At 43.5% G+C, this 19,028-nt stretch overlaps 1 protein-coding gene across 4 annotated transcripts in view; it reads right to left on the bottom strand.

Annotated features, from left to right (window-relative positions):
• Positions 1-10,144: 10,144 nt before the first annotated feature.
• Positions 10,145-19,028, bottom strand: part of Tmed8 (transmembrane p24 trafficking protein family member 8) — a 30,882-nt gene continuing 21,998 nt past the window's right edge. The window contains exons 3-6 of one of the 4 annotated variants that reach the window (XM_005083998.4): positions 16,347-16,476; positions 14,128-14,254; positions 13,631-13,936; positions 10,145-12,121 (exon numbers count right to left, since the gene is read on the bottom strand). In XM_005083998.4, the coding sequence (XP_005084055.2) occupies positions 11,904-12,121; positions 13,631-13,936; positions 14,128-14,254; positions 16,347-16,476 (781 nt within the window). In that variant the 3' untranslated portion in view covers positions 10,145-11,903. Of the gene's footprint in view, positions 12,122-13,630; positions 13,937-14,127; positions 14,255-16,346; positions 16,542-19,028 lie in introns of all 4 variants that reach the window. The other 3 variants (XM_040742692.1, XM_040742690.1, XM_040742693.1) reach the window with 3 other exon arrangements.

Below are 19,028 nucleotides of genomic sequence, written 5' to 3'. Positions count from 1 at the left end.
TTTACACTGAGTTTAGTCATTAGTTGAAGGCAGACCTCCAAAGTGTGCCGTAGGACTGAACTGGGTCCCAGAAGATGAACTTTCCCACTAACCGGAAACCATGTCTAGACTCTGTACTTAGAAAGTCTTGTTAGCCTTTTGCTCTTCCTATGGCAAGCTTGGCTCCTGACACCCAAAGGCACAGCCTGCCAGAGAGAACTAGACTGGATCCAAGGAGGGAAGAGTTAATAAGCATGAGTGTCTAGTGACCAGCTGGGTTCCTGGAGCAAAGCACTGGGCTGCTGAGACATGTCTGCACCAGCACTGACAGCTCTGCTGGCCCTCTCACCAGTTAACTCATCCTAAGGAGAACCCGGCTCCAAACTACTCCCAGGATTAGGCCCTTTGATGAAATCCACCGTGAATGGCGCTGGGGATGGGAAATGGCCTCCTTCATGTGCAGTGTAGACAGCTTGACCAATTCCAGCTCAGATTAGCTGGGTGACAGCTCATCACTTGCTGCCCTAGGAAGGGCAGGTCCCAATACTTGGCAATGCTGAAGACTGAGGCAGTGTACAATGGAAATCAAAATGCAATCCAAACCTGCTGTTTAATTTCTCCTGAGCTGCTGAGGGTAAACAGGGAACTGAGGTCTGTGTGTCTTGTTTGAGTAGAAGCATTGTTCTCAACTTTTCTCCAGCTCAGTCCCAGGGCACTTCCTTCCCCATCATGCCCCTCCTTTGTGACCTCTCCTTTAGATTCCATGGATGACCAGAGCCAGACAGCTTTTGTCTCAACAAAGCCAGAGAGAAGTCAAGGAAGGTAGATACGGCAATGAGGGAGCTCAGTGGCATATCTGGCCTGCCCTTCTGCCATGTGGAACCTTTTCCTAAATTCTGCTTTTTTTGTTTTTTTTTCTTTTTTGGTTTTTTGAGATAGGGATTATCTGTATTGTTTTGGAGCCTGTCCTGGAACTTGCTCTGTAGACCAGGCTGGCCTCGAACTCACAGAGATCTGCCTGCCTCTGCCTCCCGAGTGCTGGGATCAAAGGTGTGTGCCACCAGTGCCCAGCCCTAAATTATTCTAGATTTACCTGGTTTCTCCATAAGAAACTTGCCTGATCCAACACTAAACTAGAAACCATGGATCACTCAGTATTTAATAATTTATTTTTATTTTTATGTGCATTGGTGTTTTGCCTGCATGTATGTCTATATGAGGATGCTGGATCCCCTGGAACTGGAATTACAGATCGTTGTGAGTGGCTGGCCATGTGGAGGCTGGGAATTGAACCCTGGTCCTCTGGAAAAACAGTCAGTGCTCTTAACTGCTAAGCCATATCTCCAGCCCTGGGGTCGCTCATTCTTGATCAAGCCCTAAGCCTGGCCTTGCCCCCCACATGTATGCTAAGTTGGAATATGGGGGCCCTATAAGATCATAAAGGTGCATATGTTTCCCCTAGATATGTACACTGCCTCCAGCAGACAAACCAGGTGGATACAATGCTTGGCGATAATTATGTTTCTAAGCAGAGTTTTTTAAAACTACCTACTCTTCCAACTCATCAAATAAATTCTTACATTCAGGGGTGAGATCTATACCTTACCCAAGACTGTGTTTGTACCTCTATAACAACATGCCTGAGACTTGATAATTTATAAAGAATAAAAAATTATTTTTTGTCAATTCTGGAGGACAGGAAGTTCAAGATGAAGGTGGTTATCTATCAGGTAAAAGCTACTGATTCTAGGATGGTGCCATTGATGCCATATCCCTGACCGAGAGGACCAAAATAGATCCAAAGTAGTTCCTCCCTATTTGCTTTATGAAATACTAAACCCTATTATTTACTAAGGCAGTGCCTTTAATGCCTAAAGGCCTCACCTCTTAATACTGCTGCATTGGGGATTATATCTCTCTGTGAATTTTGGAGTTGTCACAAACATTCAAATTGCATCAATGATCATCACGTTTGTAAGGGGCATTTCTCAATAGGGGCTTCTCTCAAAATGTTGAGGGGCCAAAGCCCTTCCTTTCCATGCCATTTGTCAGATTTGTGAAAATCAGCAAACACTGGGACCACAGAAAGACCCGATATAGTTCCTGGGGTCAGGGTAGCCACAGTAGAGGAAGAACACATCATCAGAGTGGTCCAACACTGAATCACATAAGGAAGGTGTTCCAATCCCATGGGAGCAATGAGTCTCAGCAAATACTTTAGGAGGAGTAAAGCAAGCAGGAAAAAGTTGGAGAATAAACCAAATAATAATTCAATCCCTAGTACTGGGCATGGAGCATAAAACAAAAATGCAGAATTTTCCCCCCAAAAAGTTTATCTATCCATTATAGGAAGAGGTAAATGTATTGAGTAAGCAGGTGGATACACATTTGTAAGATACTCATTGTATTCCAATGTAACACTCACCTAGCTCTTGGTTCCAAGATCAGGCACCATTCTGATTTGTGAATACTCGTAAGATGCCAAGAGCTGCAATTTGTGAGCTGTCATATGACAGGTGTGAACTATTTTACAAGTTAAAGTAATTTTATCAATCATTGCTATAAACCTAATTTCCCCAAGCCTAGCTCCCATTTCATAATGCTCTGCCATGAACTAATTTTTACATTGGAAAATTTCATATATGTGTTTTGTCTGCATATATGTGTGTGCACCATGTGCATGCCTGGTGCCTTAAGAGGTCAGAGGAAGCCGGATGGTGATGTTGCACACCTTTAATCCCAGCACTCGGGAGGCAGAGGCAGGCAGATCTCTGTGAGTTCGAGGCTGGGCTGGTCCGACAGCCTCCAAAACAATACAGAGAAACCCTGTCTCGTAAAAAAAAGAAAAAGTCAGAGGAAGACACGGGATCCCTTAAGGCAGGAATAGCTGTGTCAGAAGACCAAGTCCAGGTGCTCTTGACTTGTAGTCAATCTCTTGCACACCTCTCCAAGCCCAAAGATTTAAGTTTTATTTTTATTTTATGTGATGGGTGTTTGGGTTGCATGTATGTCTAGGTACCATGTATATACAATGCCACTGGAGGCCAGAAAAGAATAGATTCTCTGGAACTGGAGTTACAGGTGGTTGCGGGCTACCATGGGGTCCTGGGAACTGAACCTGGGTCCTCTATAAGAGCAGCAACTACTCTTGATACCTGGATCATCTTCCCATCATCCGTTACATACAGACATTCATCTTAGTCTTAACTTTTCTTAATTTTACAATCCTAGTAGATTATGGATGAATTCACAGGATTCACTGAATACTTTTCCTCTTAAGCTAAAGAGAAAAGATGAAGTTTCACATGAATATCAGCCAGGTTTATTAAGAGAGAATTCAAGTATGTTAGATGCACAGTGAAAAAGTTTATTTATGACAGGTTTCAAAACTTGGAAAAGAAGACAAAAAATGCAAAAAAGCATTTTCACAAAACTGTCACATAATATAAAAACACCAGAACTTGGCTGTTTAACCATGGCTCAGGATCCACCCATGTATCACAGCAACACATTCGGTGCCACAAGGTGAAAATATACAGTATGACAAGAGAAAAGCCACCCAGTAGAACAAAGAACTAAGTCACAATTGGTACAGAGTTCTTAGTGTGGAAATCATACATGTTGTCAGCATTTCTCATGATAAAGTGACATATAAAACAACTTGACTTTAATAGCTGATTAGTTTGGATTTTGTTGTATTTTGAAGAAAAAAAGACAAGACTGATATAGTTTCCCTCCCAGGCCTTTGGTGACCATGGCAGCAGCATATGATATGCAACAGTAAGGGAAGAAAACACAATCACCTTTAAACCACTGATGGATCTGGATGATGGCTCCAAAGTAGCCCTTTGGATATATAAGCGAATGGCATCGTGGTTAGGAAATCTCCAAGCACCTCCTGGCTTCCCATTATGCTTACCCACTCTGCTCTCTAGTCGATGACTCTGTTACAAAGCATTTGCAAATGCTTCTTTATTACAAAGCATCAAGCATTTCTTCCGTGAGTTTCAAAACACTTCCCATTATTAAGGGATATACCAAAGTCATGCATCATGGGATTGCTTTTTCCAGACTGGCTTGTTCTTTAATATGGCTAAATGGAAACAACCCAGACTAATTAAATGAAAGCTAATTCACTTATGGGACAATAATCTCAGAACCGGACACAAGATGTACTTTTAACATAAAACGTCTTAATAAAATGTACTGCTTAGGATATGAGAGAAGGAATTAAGATAATGTTTTCTAGATTAGTCCTGGCCTGAACCTAAGAATGAACAGTGACAACAGCAAGGAGACATTACAGACTAGGCATTTCAACCCTGAGTGATGATGAGTTTAGGAGGACCCCCTTAAACTGACAGGGAATTAAGGGCTCTTCTGTAATACTTATACACGGTTGCAACTTCAAATTTCAAAACCCTTCATAATCCTCTGTCAGAACTTCAGAAAATATACTGTTTCCATATGTCATTTCACATACACAATTTTACCCCCAGGTAAGTCAAAAAGCTACCCAATTAAAATGACAAGAAACTGAACTTTCATAAAGCAGTTTGTATTTCTAGGTCTCTGGGGCACCATTTTTATTGTAGCTTAGAATGAAGAGCCCTGCCTGGGTTCAAACCAGGGACCAGCACTACAATTTCACAGCCAGTGTCCTGTCTATACTTTGTTCATGAGGAATGAATATTTGTAAGTGAGTCAATTCCCTATCAGGCTTTGTATCATTGATTGTATTTCCTTAGCTTTGAGACCGTAGTTCAAACAGAAGTTCTGGTTAGCCTTCTTGATCCAAGAAGGCAATGCTATGTCTAGAGGGACAATGACTGCAATCTGGCCACACGATGCTTAAGATTTTGGATCACAGTTCACCTTAGATTACAGGATGTTCTCTGGGAATGCCCACAGGTGCTACACAAGTTATATACAAAGCAAAAGGCTGTCACCGACCAGCATCAGATACAAAAAATTTTTGTATGAGTGTCCCCCCCAAATACCACCAGGAACAAAAAAAGTGCTTGCGTGGGTCACTGGAAATCAGATACCCATCTTAGGACTGTTTTGGTGCTCATTTTTCTACTCCCCAAGGACTGTGATAGCTCCCTGAGCACATGCACACAGTGACTACAGTGACTTGCTTTTTACACAACACATCCTGTAACCAAGGACCCACACAGCAGCAGTGACACTAATTCCCTTCCTCAGATGAAAGCTCACCTTTTCAAACAGTAAGACTCTGGGAGGGACCTGTGCTGTTCTTTTCCCAAAGTGTAGGCATTCTACACTTCTGCTCATATGGAAAAAGTAGGGACAGAGGTCAATGTGGATGCTCCAAACAGAAGCCCTAATAGAGAAGCGTGGTTCAAGGTGGTGACGCTGTCCGCCCTCAGGCCTGCTTGCTATCCCAGTACTTACAAGGCTGTAGGTTTTGCGGTGGTGGACAAAGTGCATCTGAATTCTGCCTGTGCGGACACATTTGCAACTGTGGCTTTGGCACCACAAGTGGAACCGACTCGACCTTGTCTCAGCCCGATGCCTCTCTCAAGCCTCAAAGGATAGATCAGGAAACCAATCCTCAGGTCATGGTTACTTTTAGCAGGGGAGACCTACTCAAAAATGCATCTAGATGACCCTGTTGACAGATGGTAAAGTGGGCTGGAGGATTCTCCACTGAGCACAAGGAGAACCAGTAAAGCTTCTGGCTTACAAAACAGTTTCAATGAGCAAAGTGCCACCAAAGCACTAAATGAACTCTGGGACACACACGATAGTGTGTTCACTCTCCCCTCCTCTGTTCTATCCCTTTTCCACCTTTGCTGTCCATGTAAAAGCAGTTCTGAAGCAGCACAAGGTTGTTTAATTTGTAACCCATCCCCTCTGCCTACTAAAAAAATATTCTACATAACTAATAGGGTCATTCAATCCCACATCTCGGAACCACAGACTCTGATGTTGAAGGAACACTTCTGGCAAAGTGCTCCTTAAACAGAAATATACAATCCCAGACTTCAGCATTTGGTTTTTGCCCAGTTCTCTCACACAAGGAACTCAGTAGAATTCATCGAAATCAAAATGTATATATTATAAACTCCACAACATCTAACCCCATGAGTATAAAATGGTTATAGATTAACTTGTCTGTATTCATATAATGGGGCAATATACACTTCTTTAAAAGTCCATTTTTCCTAGATACCAAATAAAATATTTTTAAAGTGCATGAATCCATCCATAAGGAAATAACTAGGAACAGTCTACTTTCAAGCTACTACCTTTTTCCATGTGTTATCTGAAGAGTATTTGCATATGAGTGTCCTGAGGGTGTGTCAGCAAGCGACAGATGAGAGGGAAGGCTTTTGAGGCAGCTGCACAGTCACCTTCACACTAATATGCACTTAGAGAGACAAGCCACTGAGGTCACAGTAGGAAGTAAGGGACATTAAGCTAGCTGTCTGAAAGATGGAGGCCAGCAGCCATTTCTGTGAAGATCTCTTAGGCAGCCCATGCCAAAGGGAACTAAACGGTACAACCTAAGTTTAAAAACTGGCAGTTTGAAATTTAAAAATACATGTGGGATGTAAGTGTATGCTTTTTTTGTTTACTGAAATTTTTTATAATATGATGCTGGAAGAAATAGCTGGTTGATCAAAAAAATCAGTAGCCCTACTATATATAGACAATAAAGGGGCTGAGAAAGAAATAAGAGAAAAATCAACCTTTACAATAGCCACAAAAACATAAAATATCTTGGAGTAACTCTAACCAAACAGGTGAAAGACCTGTATGACAAGAACTTTAAGTCATTAAGAAAAAAAAATTAAAGAAGATACCAGAAAATGGAAACATCTCCCATGCTCTTGGATAGGTAGATCAACATAGTAAAAATGGCAATCTTGCCAAAAGCAATCGACAGATTCAATGCAATCTCTATCAAAATCCCAGCACAATTCTACACAGATCCTTGAAAGGACAATATTCAACTTTATATGGAAAAACAAAAGACCCAGGATAGCCAAAACAACCTTGTTACAATAAAGGAACTTCAGGAGGCATCACCCTGACTTCAAGCTCTACTATAGAGCTATAGTAATAAAAACAGCTTGGTATTGGCACAAAAACAGACAGGTAAACCAATGGAATAGAATTGAAGACCCTGATATTAACCCACATAACTATGAACACCTGATCTTTTACAAAGCAGCTAAAACTATACAATGGAAAAAAGAAAGCATCTTCAACAAATGGTGCTAGCATAACTGGAGGCTGACATGTAGAAGACTGCAGATAGATCCATGTCTATCACCATGCACAAAACTTAAGTCCAAATGGATCAAAAATCTCAACATAAATCCAGCCACACTGAACCTCTTAGAAGAGAAAGTGGGAGGTACCCTTGAACGAATTGGCACAGGAGACCACTTCCTGAACATAATGCCAGTAGCACAGACAGTAAGATCAGCAATTAATAAACAGGACCTCTTGAAACTGAGAAGCTTCTGTAAGGCAAAACACACAGTCAACAAGACAAAACAGCTGCCCACAGAAATGGGAAAAGCTCTCCACCAACCCCACATCAGACAGAGGACTAATTTCCAAAATATACAAAGAACTCAAAAAGTTAGTCCCCAAAACACCAAATAATTCAATTTTAAAAAGTGGGGTACAGAACTAAACAGAGAATTCTCAATAGAAGAATCTAAAATGACTGAAAGATACTTAAGAAGTTGCTCAACATCCTTAGCCATCAGGGAAATGCAAATCAAAACAACTCTGAGATATCATCTTACATCCATCAGAATGACTAAAATCAAATATACCAGCAATAGTTTATGCTAGAGAGGATGTGGAGAAAGGGGAATGCTTCTCCATTGCTGGTGGGAGTGTAAACTTGTACAGCCACTTTGGAAATCAGTATGGTGGTTTCTCTGGAAAATGGGAACCAATCTACCTCAAGATCCAGCAATTCAGCTCTCAGGCAAATACACTCATACAACAAGGATATACACTCATACAACAAGGACATCTGTTCAACTATGTTTATAGCAGCATTATTTGTAATAGCCAGAACCTGGAAGCAACCTAAATGCCCCTCAACTGAAAAATTAATATAGAAAATGTGGTACATTTACACAATGGAGTACTACTCGGCGGGAAAAAAAAATGGAATCTTGAAATTTGCAGGCAAATAGATGGAACTAGAAGAAACTATCCTGAGTGAGGTAACCCAGTCACAGAAAGACAAACATGGCATGTACTCTCTCATATACAGATATTAGACATAGAGAAAAGGATTATCAGCCTACAATCCACACCTCCAGAGAAGCTAGGAAACACGGAGGACTGTAAGAGAGACATACACAGTCCCTCAGTGAAGTGGAAAGGGACAAGAGCCCCTGAACAAAAGGGGAGCATGGGGGAGGGGGGGAGGGAGGTAGGAGAAAGAGGAGGGAAGAAGAGAAGGGGAGAGGAGAACATGAGGGATCAGGAAGACTGAGTCAGGAGATGAACAGAGGAGAGCAAGAAAAGAGACACATCAATAGAGGGAGCCACCATAGGTTTAAAGAGAAATCTGGCACTAGGGACACGTACAAAGATCCACAATGATGACGCCAACTAGGAACCTAAGCACTACCTTAAATGCCCTTCCCCTATAATGAGAATAATGACTACCTTAAATACCATCCTAGAGCCTTCATCTAGTAGCTGATGGAAGCAGAAGCAGAAAATCACAGCTAAGCACTGAGCCAAACTCCTCGAATCCAGTTTCAGAGAGGGAGGAGTGACAAAAAAAGGGTCAATACCACGCTGGGAAAACCCAAAGAAACAACTGACTTAAGCAAGTGGGAACTCATGGACCCCAGTCTGACAGCTGGGGAACCAACTTGAGACCAAACCAGGCCCCCTGAACGTGGGTGTCAGCTAGGGAGCACTGGGCAGTCTATGGGGCCTCTGGCAGTGGAACCAGGATGTATCCCTAGTGCATGAGTAGACTTTGGGAGCCCATTTCCCATGGAGGGATGCTCTCTTAGCCTAGATACTTAGGGGAGGGTCTAGGCCCTGCCTCAAATGAATTAACAGATTTTGATGATCCCTCATGGAAGGCCTCAGCCTCCCTGGGGAGTGGATGGGGGATGGGATGGGGAGTGGGAAGCATGGGAGGGAGGGAGAGGGAACTGGGATTGATATGTAAAATAATATTGTTTCTAATTTAAATAAAATATAAAAAAGAAATAGCATGTTAGATATGTCTTTTTTAAAGTCCTGCCTCTTAATGAAGTAGTTAAAATAAGATGCACTAAAGAACTTTAAGAATTCATCAACTTTTGTGTAAAGAATCTCAATCTGCCCTCTTAAAAAACCCTTTCTTTCAACTGCATAGTTTTATTTGTGCTTTAGAGAGCAGGGTGAGGACAAAAGAAGACAATTTATTTCAATGTTTGGTTGTTGCAACTTGAACAGGAAGGGACCAATGAAGTGGTGCTTCTTAGAGCCTGTGAGGTATGTGTTCTCTGTAATTACCTGTGTTTTCAGTAAATAATACTTTGTCTCTCAAGTTCTCGTTGCAAAAATTTAGTATAGAATAGTGAATTCATCATACAGTGGACATGTCTTCTTTTAGCTATTTTATGTTCATGAGACAAAGAAACCCTGCTGAGGAAAAACCAGTAAGAAGTAACTGCTGCAGAATGACCAGCCAGTGACAGACAGGCACAGTAGAGGGATGAGAAGCACACAGACTTCCCTGGTACAAGAGAGCTGGAGTTCCAAGGAAATAAGCCGCCATGACCTCCAGATAAGAGCAAAAGACAAGACACAGCAAAGCCTCAATACTGTGGGGCACCCTGGGGCCTGACAGTGCCATTCTGAGAGCAGGCCAGGAGTTGGTCATAGGAAACCAGGAAAAGTAAGTGGGACTGTCACTGACTTGAAGATACCTCAAAAGCTTTTCTGCACAACCAGTGAAAGCATGAGTCTACTTCAACTCATCTGTCTGATGCTATGATAGCCAGAAAGTTTGTTTCACTGCCCAAATACTTTATTAATTTCTTGTATGTGGATTTCAGAACACAACTGAAAGGAGGAAATAATAGAGGTATGGTGCTGATTGGTGGCCAAGAGGCTATGGTAGTCCATAATCCTGCACTTAGCTTTCAGGTTTACCGAGGTACAGGATGCATTTCCTTTGTTCCTGATCACAGACCTCCTGGTAAGACCATGCTCTTGGAGTGATCGTTCCTGTAGGACAGAGGGGCTTGGTGCAAAGCAACCACACAATAAAGAAATGCGTCAAAGGAAACATCATGAGGAGGGTGTCAGAGGAGGAAAAGGATTTTGACATCTGATAATTGTGGTACTCGGCTATCACTGACTCGCTAGTCAGTTCCTTAAGTCAATCTCCAGTGCAGGGGCATCCGTCACACCCATTCCTCTCTGGGATGCTGAGATGGATCTACACTTGGACTAGCCTTCTCTGAAATGGCAGACTTGTCCCTCGGCATCACAGGGCTAACATGGGGGAAGGACATACACAATCATTTTTCAAGCCCTAAAACCATCTTTAACACCATAGTAGAGGTGGCCTTTAATGGCTCAGAGCAGATGGAAAGCTTCATGGGAAACAGATGGGAATTGCTTCAAAGGCAAACTGAAATGTGCTTTTAAAAACATAAATAAAGCAATAAATTAACCTAACTATTCAAAATTCAGAATGACAGACAACACAGAGAAAGAAACAAAGAGGTGCGGAAGATTGCAGAGGTCCACGCCTCATCGCTTGCCCTCTCCACCCGAAGCCCGAGCACCCGGTGCTCTGTGGCCACCCACTGCAACATGACAACATTGTGTGGCTGCGGAGCCTCAGGATGAACAGAGTGTGAGAGGCTGGCGTTGCAGGCTTTGGTCAGGTAAGGAGCACACACAGTCAGCAGCAACAGCAAAATTCAATGATTACTTTCCCCAAGGACTCTGAACACCAAACGTTTACATCCTCAGCATAATAAACACAAACCCAGAATCACTACAAATCTAATTGGGTTTCACTGTATTTTGGCTCCAAAGCAAAATTTCTAAGTAATACCCCTAGCCTAAAGGGGGGTAGGAGGCACGCCATGAGACGATGGCTGGTACTTGACTTCCAAAGGGGCAGCTTCTGAGATGACTCAGTGCCTACCTCCACCCGCTCTTCAACAACTCCCAGCACCCTTAGTAAGGGAGAGAGCTCTGGAGACAGGAAGTGATGGAGACCACTTTAGTCGCAGCAGATCTTAGGACACTGATCACCCTTGCCATTGCTTGGAAGTTCTTGCTACACGGCAGAAACAGAGACTTGGTACAGAGAAAGGAGGAAGGTCTACTCATCAGGGATAATTATCCATCCAAGGCAGTGAGGGCTCCCAGCCTGAGCTAGAGACTAGGAATACCCAGCAGGTGGGAATATGGCAGTGCTGAGAGGCTGGATGGAGCATTCTCCAGCCAGAGTATTGGGCTCTTTCATAGACAGTGTGCTTTTCCCTCTTCTGGCACCTCGAAATGAAAGAGGGTAGGCGCTGCTGCGTACATCGGCATTACAGGCTCGGGGGAAGAGTGGGCGGCAACCTGAATGACAAGCTTTACCAGCGTGAACCAACAAAAGACATCCTCTACTTCATTTTAGGCCTTTGCCTGATAGCGGCCTTCTGAGAGGGTTTTTGCTGGAGTCTGAAACAAGAGTGAGAGTCGGGGACCACAGGACAGGAGCACTACACCACCACCTGCAGAAGCCAAGAAAGGGGGAAGCTACATGGAATCAAGAGTCAGGCATGCCAGGCAGGGCACGAGGCTTAGGAGCCTCACACAGAACGTTAGGCCTGCTCACAGACAAGAGGCACCATCTGGCAGCCTGCTTCAGCCAGCAAACACAGCCTGCCCTAGCCTAGCATCCTTCAGCTAGTATAGTAGATGTGGAAGTACAGAGTCTTGTTGCGGAGCAGGGAGTACGAGTTGTCAAACTTGAGCAAGTAGATGCCCTCCCCAGGGTAGTCATGGCTGCCAGCTTGCACATCTCGGTGGCTGTCCCTCCGGTACACAGGCATGACCTCCCCATAGCGACCCCGTAGAGAACTTCTGGAGCCTCTCTCCACATCCCCCAAAGGGACGGGTTCTGTAGGAGCAAAAGGTCAGAGTTTAGATACGATTCTATAGCCTGAATACATACTGCCTGAAGGTGAGAGAGTGATTCTCAAATGGGGACTCTATTGTCCTCCCTCAGGCACTACAAAAGTTCACACATCTTCCTGGCCATGATGACAACAGAATGAAACTGGCATTCAGTAGCCCAGAGGCCAAGAGTCTCAGTAAGCAGTAGTGCTTCCTCTGAGAAGCCATGATCTAACCTGATAACCTTAGACATACCTGGTTTCCAAAGGTAAAAGTTATTTAGACAACAAACCTGGAAATACTTACAGTACATTAAAGGAATAGCTAACAGAAATAGCAGATATAAATAAACACAACGTTCAGGGTAACTCTAAAACTTCCCCTTGGCATCCTGAAAAATAGCAAATAAGATAAAAGACCCCTGTGGCCCCCTTTCCTAAATACACATAGATTTACTGATAGACTTGAAAAAGCAAATGAAAAGAATGATTTGTGGTCATACATAAAGCCATGGGATATTACAAACACTTAGAGCTAGATTCCTCCCTATATGTCCCATCATGAGTAGACACAACAAATAACAAGAACGGAGCAGAGAGGGGCTGGTGCAATGGCTCAATGGTTAAGAGCACTGGCTGCTCTTCCAGAGGATCCAGGTTTGATTCCCAGCACCCACACCTTGGCTCACAACTATCTGTAACTCCAGTTCCAGGAGATCTGACTCCCTCTTCTGAACTCTACAGGCACCAGGCACATACACGGTGCACAGACATACAAGCAGGCCAAACATGCACATAAAATACGACAATAAAAAAGTTTAAAGCCAGGTGCTGGTGGCACACGCCTTTAATCCCAGCACTCAAGAGGCAGAGGGAGGAGAATCTCTGTGAGTTCAATGCCAGCCTGGTCTACAGAAAGATTTCCAGGACAGCCAGGGCTAAACAGAGAAAACCTGTCTTGAAAAACAAAAATTTTTAAAAAGAACGGAGCACAGAACATTACTCATAACATGAAGCAAAGAATTTGTATTCTGGAAAAAAAAAGAATTTGTATTCTGCCAGCAATGGCAGTATGGAGGAAAGGGGAGGGGTACCTCTAGCTTATTATAACTACTGAGTGTGACTTGAAGTCAAGAATATTCCAACACAAACAGAGAAAAAATATATAATCTCAAGTTCCAACATGATCTGACAAACCCTGCTGCCCATACACATACACACACACACAGAAAGAGAGAGAGAGAGAGAGAGAGAGAGAGAGAGAGAGAGAGAGAGAGAGAGAGAGAGAGAGAGAGAGAGAATGGGGAAATAACTGTACTTGCTAAAAGTGAGAGAGAAAGGAAGAGCAGGAAGAGGGTGATGGGGAGGCCAAGGGGGGGGACTTTCCATCAAAGCATCAGTACCAATCCCAGCAGTTTGCAATGCTGGGTTTCTGATGGCGAGGAGAAATGCTATAATCCGCAAAGCAGCTGCTAGCAATTAGGCTGAACAAACAGAATTACAATTAAATTTACCTTCTAGCTCCTCCTCTTCTTCCTCTTCGTCATCCTCATCCTCGCTAGAGTCACTGACCTGCACAGTTATATCAGTGCTGGTCACTGGGGTCCAGTCAAAATAAACTCCAAAACCAATATCATAGTCATCAGTTGCAAATTCCCAGCAGACGCGCTTTCCCTCGGGATGCGTGGGGACCCGGATGGTGACGACTTCGCCCCGCTTCACCACCAGGCGGCTGTTCTTCTCTTTGCCCAGCTTGCTTTTGAATTCCTTCACTTTGGCAAAGGTCCAGATGCACGGAGGAGCCATCAGAGGCGGAGAGACTGAAAGGACAGACAGCTTACTGCTGAGAAGCAGGGAAACGCTCCTGGACCTGGATTTTTGCTAGCAAGGTTAACATACTACATTCTTCCTAACGGCTTCATCACTCCCTTCACAACTTTGCCTGGCCTTCCATCCTTCAAGCATCTACTGGAAATAAAAAAGCCCTCTTCTATGATTGCAAAGGTCTCACCTTTCCTGTGGTCCCCCAGAAGATCTGTGGATTCCAAATCCGCTGAAAGGACATCTACAGCTCCAGTATGCTCAGACTGGATCATGACCATGTCTCCCGGTCGTTGTGGAGGGTGGTACTTGGCCATCTGCACAACAGAATTCTGGTTATAGGACTTGATTTCCAATCAGCCTCTTTGCAAATGCAGGATGCCCCACTCCTCCCAGATACCAAAAGTTTCCACCAAGTACACGTCATCCCAAAATTCTTCTTTTTAACATCACCAAAGTGTCCCTGAAAGATTCTTTTATTCCCTGTCTCAAAACTTTAGAAAAGATTTTTCTTCTCCAAAACCTCTGCAAAATCTCCCCCACAAATATCCTCGGGGCTTGCTATGGGCCAACATCAGAAGGATTTCTGGGTCATGCCTTGGTCTTGTCTCAACCTTCACTGCACCTCCCAGTGGCTCCTCTCGTGACACTCCCACTTGGAGGTCCGCTATACACTCGCGCTCTGCCACACTTGCCCAGCTACACAGGTGGCTTCTATATCAAAGGATCACTTTTCTACCAAAAGCATCACAGAGAGTATGTGGTTTCTGATTTTCTTCTCGTCCTTACATTCCACTTTCCATTCCTCTGTATCCAGTGTCTCCCTTACTCACACCTCAGGTTATAAGCTGTCTCCCTCTGTATTTTACTAGCAATGTTCTTGAAGACTGCTCGTGTGTATGCAAGTGTGTGTGTGTGTGTGTGTGTGTGTAAGAGAGAGAGAGAGAGAGAGAGAGAGAGTTGTCATGTATAAATGGTACCTGGTACCTGCAGAGGACAGAAGAGGACATGGGCTACCTTGGAGCTAGAGTTACAGGCAGTTGTGAGTCACCTGACATGAGTGCTGGGAACCAAACTCAGGCCCTCTGGAAAAGCAGCAAGTGCTCCTAACTGCTGAACCAGGCAATCATCTCTCCAGCCCCACAATGATCTCTTGACAATCACAATTTCATTTTAAACCAGCCATAGGACTTCCATTTGAACAGTACATCTGCTGCCTGATATCTGGCTTGCATAAAAGAATAACAAATGGCATTTGATACAAAAAGCCCTCACTAACCCACACTGAAGTCTGCAATCTTCAGACTCTAGAGGGATTTCCCTCCACATCACTACATGGTGTTCCTTGTTTCGTGTTATTATGCCTTTATTTTCTGCTCCTTTCCCCAGCCAGTAGGCAACTCAACAAGAAATCTATCCCTACTGCTCACAGGAGAGAGCGTGTCAGTGAGTCAGCAAGCCAGTTAAGAAGCTTGAATTGTACTTGTGCAAATAAATCAAGTTTGTAACCCTTCCAGGCTGTGTTCTCACAAGACCTGTTTTGAGACGGAGCCCTTCCATCCTTATCCACACAACTAAGTAAATCAAACCAGACCCTGGCTATCGTGTTTACCAGAAACCCTTCCTTTTATGTCATGGATTTAATTTGCAACTTATTCAACAGCAGTCTTAGTAAAGCTTTTAGCCTTAGTTTCCACAGCTGCTAAATGGGGACATAGTGCTGTTTATCTCACAAGCCTGTGAGCAACAGTAAATGAAGTTTGTAGACAAAATTCATATAAATTACCAAACATTATGCAAAAGGTTAAATGTTTAATGTCTTTATTGACACAAATTCTAACTATTACATCATTACCAATGAAAATAATAACATAAACCATCCCAACCTGCCTGGCCTCTGTGTCAAAGGAATCACTAGATACTAACACCACTCCTATAGACTCTACATAAATACAGAATGGACCTTCATAGTTCAGATAAAACAGTCAACACTGCTCACATCAAGATTCTAGAGAACATGAGACATCATCCGTTGTGACACTTCATTTTTTGTATGCTAACACAATGGCAGGCTGTGTAAAGAGACAGATAATTAATTCTCCAAATAATTAGAATTGAGACGCCCCCCAGGGTTGCCCAACTCATGTCCCCTGGAATGCATGAAGCACAAAGTTACTTAAGACACTGAGGTTTCAATTTTTTCCTGTAACTCAATCATGCAGTTCTCAAGTGTGAACTTTACAGATGATGACTTGTCACAATGTCAGAAGGTTGGACATGCCTGCTGGGAGTGACAGGGAATTCTGAGAGCTTTCATCTCAGGAGTGCCAGTTCCAATCCATCCACTATGTGCCTAAGTTGGGTGCCAGGAGCTCCCATTTTCCTAAGAGAGCATGAATACTCCCCTACCTCACTGTGCACCTGAGCCTGGCCTGCTGGCAGCAACTCGCGCTCCCCCGGAGCCTGACCCTCTGAAGCACCAGCCGCTTTCTGTAGATCTTCCGTGGTATCCTTACTCGCTGGAGATACCATCTGTGGCCTCTCAGAAGAAGAAAACATGTCAGTTCAAGGGGTCTGAAGAAGCACAATCATTCCTGAGGAACTCTGAAATACAACAACATTCAAAAGACATCCACTCCTCCTGACTTCTGTATTTAGGTCCATGTCACTTCAGCTGACCACTGCCCAGAGTTGACTGGCTCACAGTAAGGGCACAGCAATAGACAAAGCCAGTCCCCAGGCTCCTGAGCCACAGTAAACACAGCTCAGCCATCAGATGGACTCAGGGTCCAGTCTTCTTTGTTGCTATGTTTTGTTTACTTAATTGACAAATTTAAAATGTGCATGTCTGTGGCAAACAGTATGATGCTGTGATATATGTAGATACTGTGAAATGACCAAATGAGGCTAATTAACATATTCTTATTGTGCCAGCAGCTCCCACTCCACTATGTGCCAACTCCTGGTAATTACCATTCTGCTCTCTCCTTTTAAAGTGTGTGTGTGTGTGTGAGAGGGAGGGGGGGGGAGAGAGGGGGAGGGGGGAGGGACAGAGACAGAGAGAGAATGTGAGGATGTGTGTACACAGAGGCACCTGTGCTCATATGGAGATCAGAAGAGGGCATCAGATCCCTGAGAGCAGAAATTAAAGCAATTGCAGGATGCCTGGCCTGCTGCCAGTACTGGGAACCAAACTCCAGTCTCCATGACTGTGTACCAAGCACGCTTAACCACTGAGCCATCTCTGCAGCCTGGCTGCTCTCTTCTCCTATGGGTCTAGTTTTAGTCCTCTCCCAGTATTTGTTCCAACCAGAATATCAATAAATGGTTTGAATCCCCAGTTGGTTCTACACAAGTCACACAGGGATGAGGGTGCCTAAGGCAGAGACTGGCCACTGAACAGAAAGGTCTGCTGATTAATCACAAGGATATACAGGTAATTAACAACTGCTGTGAGGCGGTGAGACTTTTTCTCCAGTGATGTAGCCATCCATAAGTTTCCCATGCTCCATGTTCCAATTAAACTGGGTGATTCACCAAGCTACACTTGGGTGGAACTGAGTGTGTCCTTGGTGTCCTACATGAGGTGAGTAGCTGGGTTTGCTCATGTCTCCCTAGGAAAATTTAATGGAACAGAGGATGAGTTACCCTGCCTTCCACATCCCCTGGCTTCAGAGACACTAGAAAATGAGCAAAGAGCAGGGTAGAAACACAATCCCCCAGACCTTCTGAGATCTAACGCCAATAAAAGGTGACGGGAATTTTATTTTTAAAGCAGGAGTTATAAACACACGGTCTGGAGACCCATGTAGGACTTAAAACCCTTCAGGGGTGTCTAACACTTTAAAACCTTTCCAGACTATTATTAAAATACCATTTTCTTTTCTGCATCTTCTGAAGTAGGCAGAAGAATTTTCCAGAGACTCCATGACATGTGACAATATTGTAGAGTGAATCAAGCAGAGGTGGAAATTCAACTGTCTTTTATTAAACCAGACATTAAAGGGATTTACACTCTTACTGTGCTATCTTTGCTTTAGAAGTTGACTGTTTTTTCATTAAAGACATTATTTATACTAATGTGTACTAAGCTAATTACTGTTTTCAAGTGAGTAAAATAACATAATTTTCAGCCTTAATTTTTAATACAATTTTTAAAAATTTGGATATTTTGTATTAATACTCTCTCAGCCTAGATACACAGAGGAGGGTCTAGGTCCTGCCCCAATGATGTGACAGACTTTGATGATCCCCCATGGGAGGCCTCACCCTCCCTGAGGAGTGGATGGGGGGATGGGAAGGGTGGGGGAATGGGAGGATGGGAGGGAGAGGGAACTGGGATTGGCATGTAAAATAAGATTGTCTTTAATTTAAATAAAATTAATTTTAAAAAAGAAAATAAAACTAAAAGTAAAAATTTGGAGACCTTTTAAAACAATGTTTCTCTGTAGCCCACACCAACCACCTGCCTGTAATGATCCCACTGCCTCAGTCTCCTGAATGCTAGGGTGGCAGGTGTGAGCCACCATACTCAGATCTAATGTATTGGCATGAATAAAAATTCTTTGAGGTCTTCACTAGTCATTCAAAGTGTAAACATCTGAAACTTCCTGCTTTTAGTTTATCAGTACCATTGTTTTCCTTGGCAGCATAAATAAAATTCATTTTTAATTTATAGATTATCTCTTCTTCAAATAAAGATAGCCATCTTTTAGGATAGCCACGTCATGCCAGACCACCTCAGAACAACTGAGAATAGTGAGGAGTCCAAACCAGGTTTGCAGAAAATCATCTAGTATACATGGTTACAAACCCAGAAACTTCAGTCCACTTTGGTTTGTTGTCATCTCTTCACTAGGAGGCAAGCTGCATGCTGGGAACTGGGTCTTACTCCCTCTGTGTGCCTGACACCTCAAACCAACTCCCAGGACCTCTGAACTCTGACCTTATCTCCTGGATTTCCACTTTGCCCAAGTCACTCACCAACAGTACTGCTTGGATCATTGCTATACCTCAAGCTCACTGCTGCTTGGGAACCTCTGCCCATATTAGTAATAATAATAATACAGTTGTCACAGGTGAAGGCCACTG

The sequence above is a fragment of the Mesocricetus auratus genome, unplaced genomic scaffold (genome assembly GCF_017639785.1).
Source record: "Mesocricetus auratus isolate SY011 unplaced genomic scaffold, BCM_Maur_2.0 Super-Scaffold_15014, whole genome shotgun sequence".
Classification (NCBI taxonomy): domain Eukaryota; kingdom Metazoa; phylum Chordata; class Mammalia; order Rodentia; family Cricetidae; genus Mesocricetus; species Mesocricetus auratus.
The sequence above is the reverse complement of the archived record's forward strand: the minus strand, read 5'-3'. Positions and strand labels throughout refer to the sequence as shown.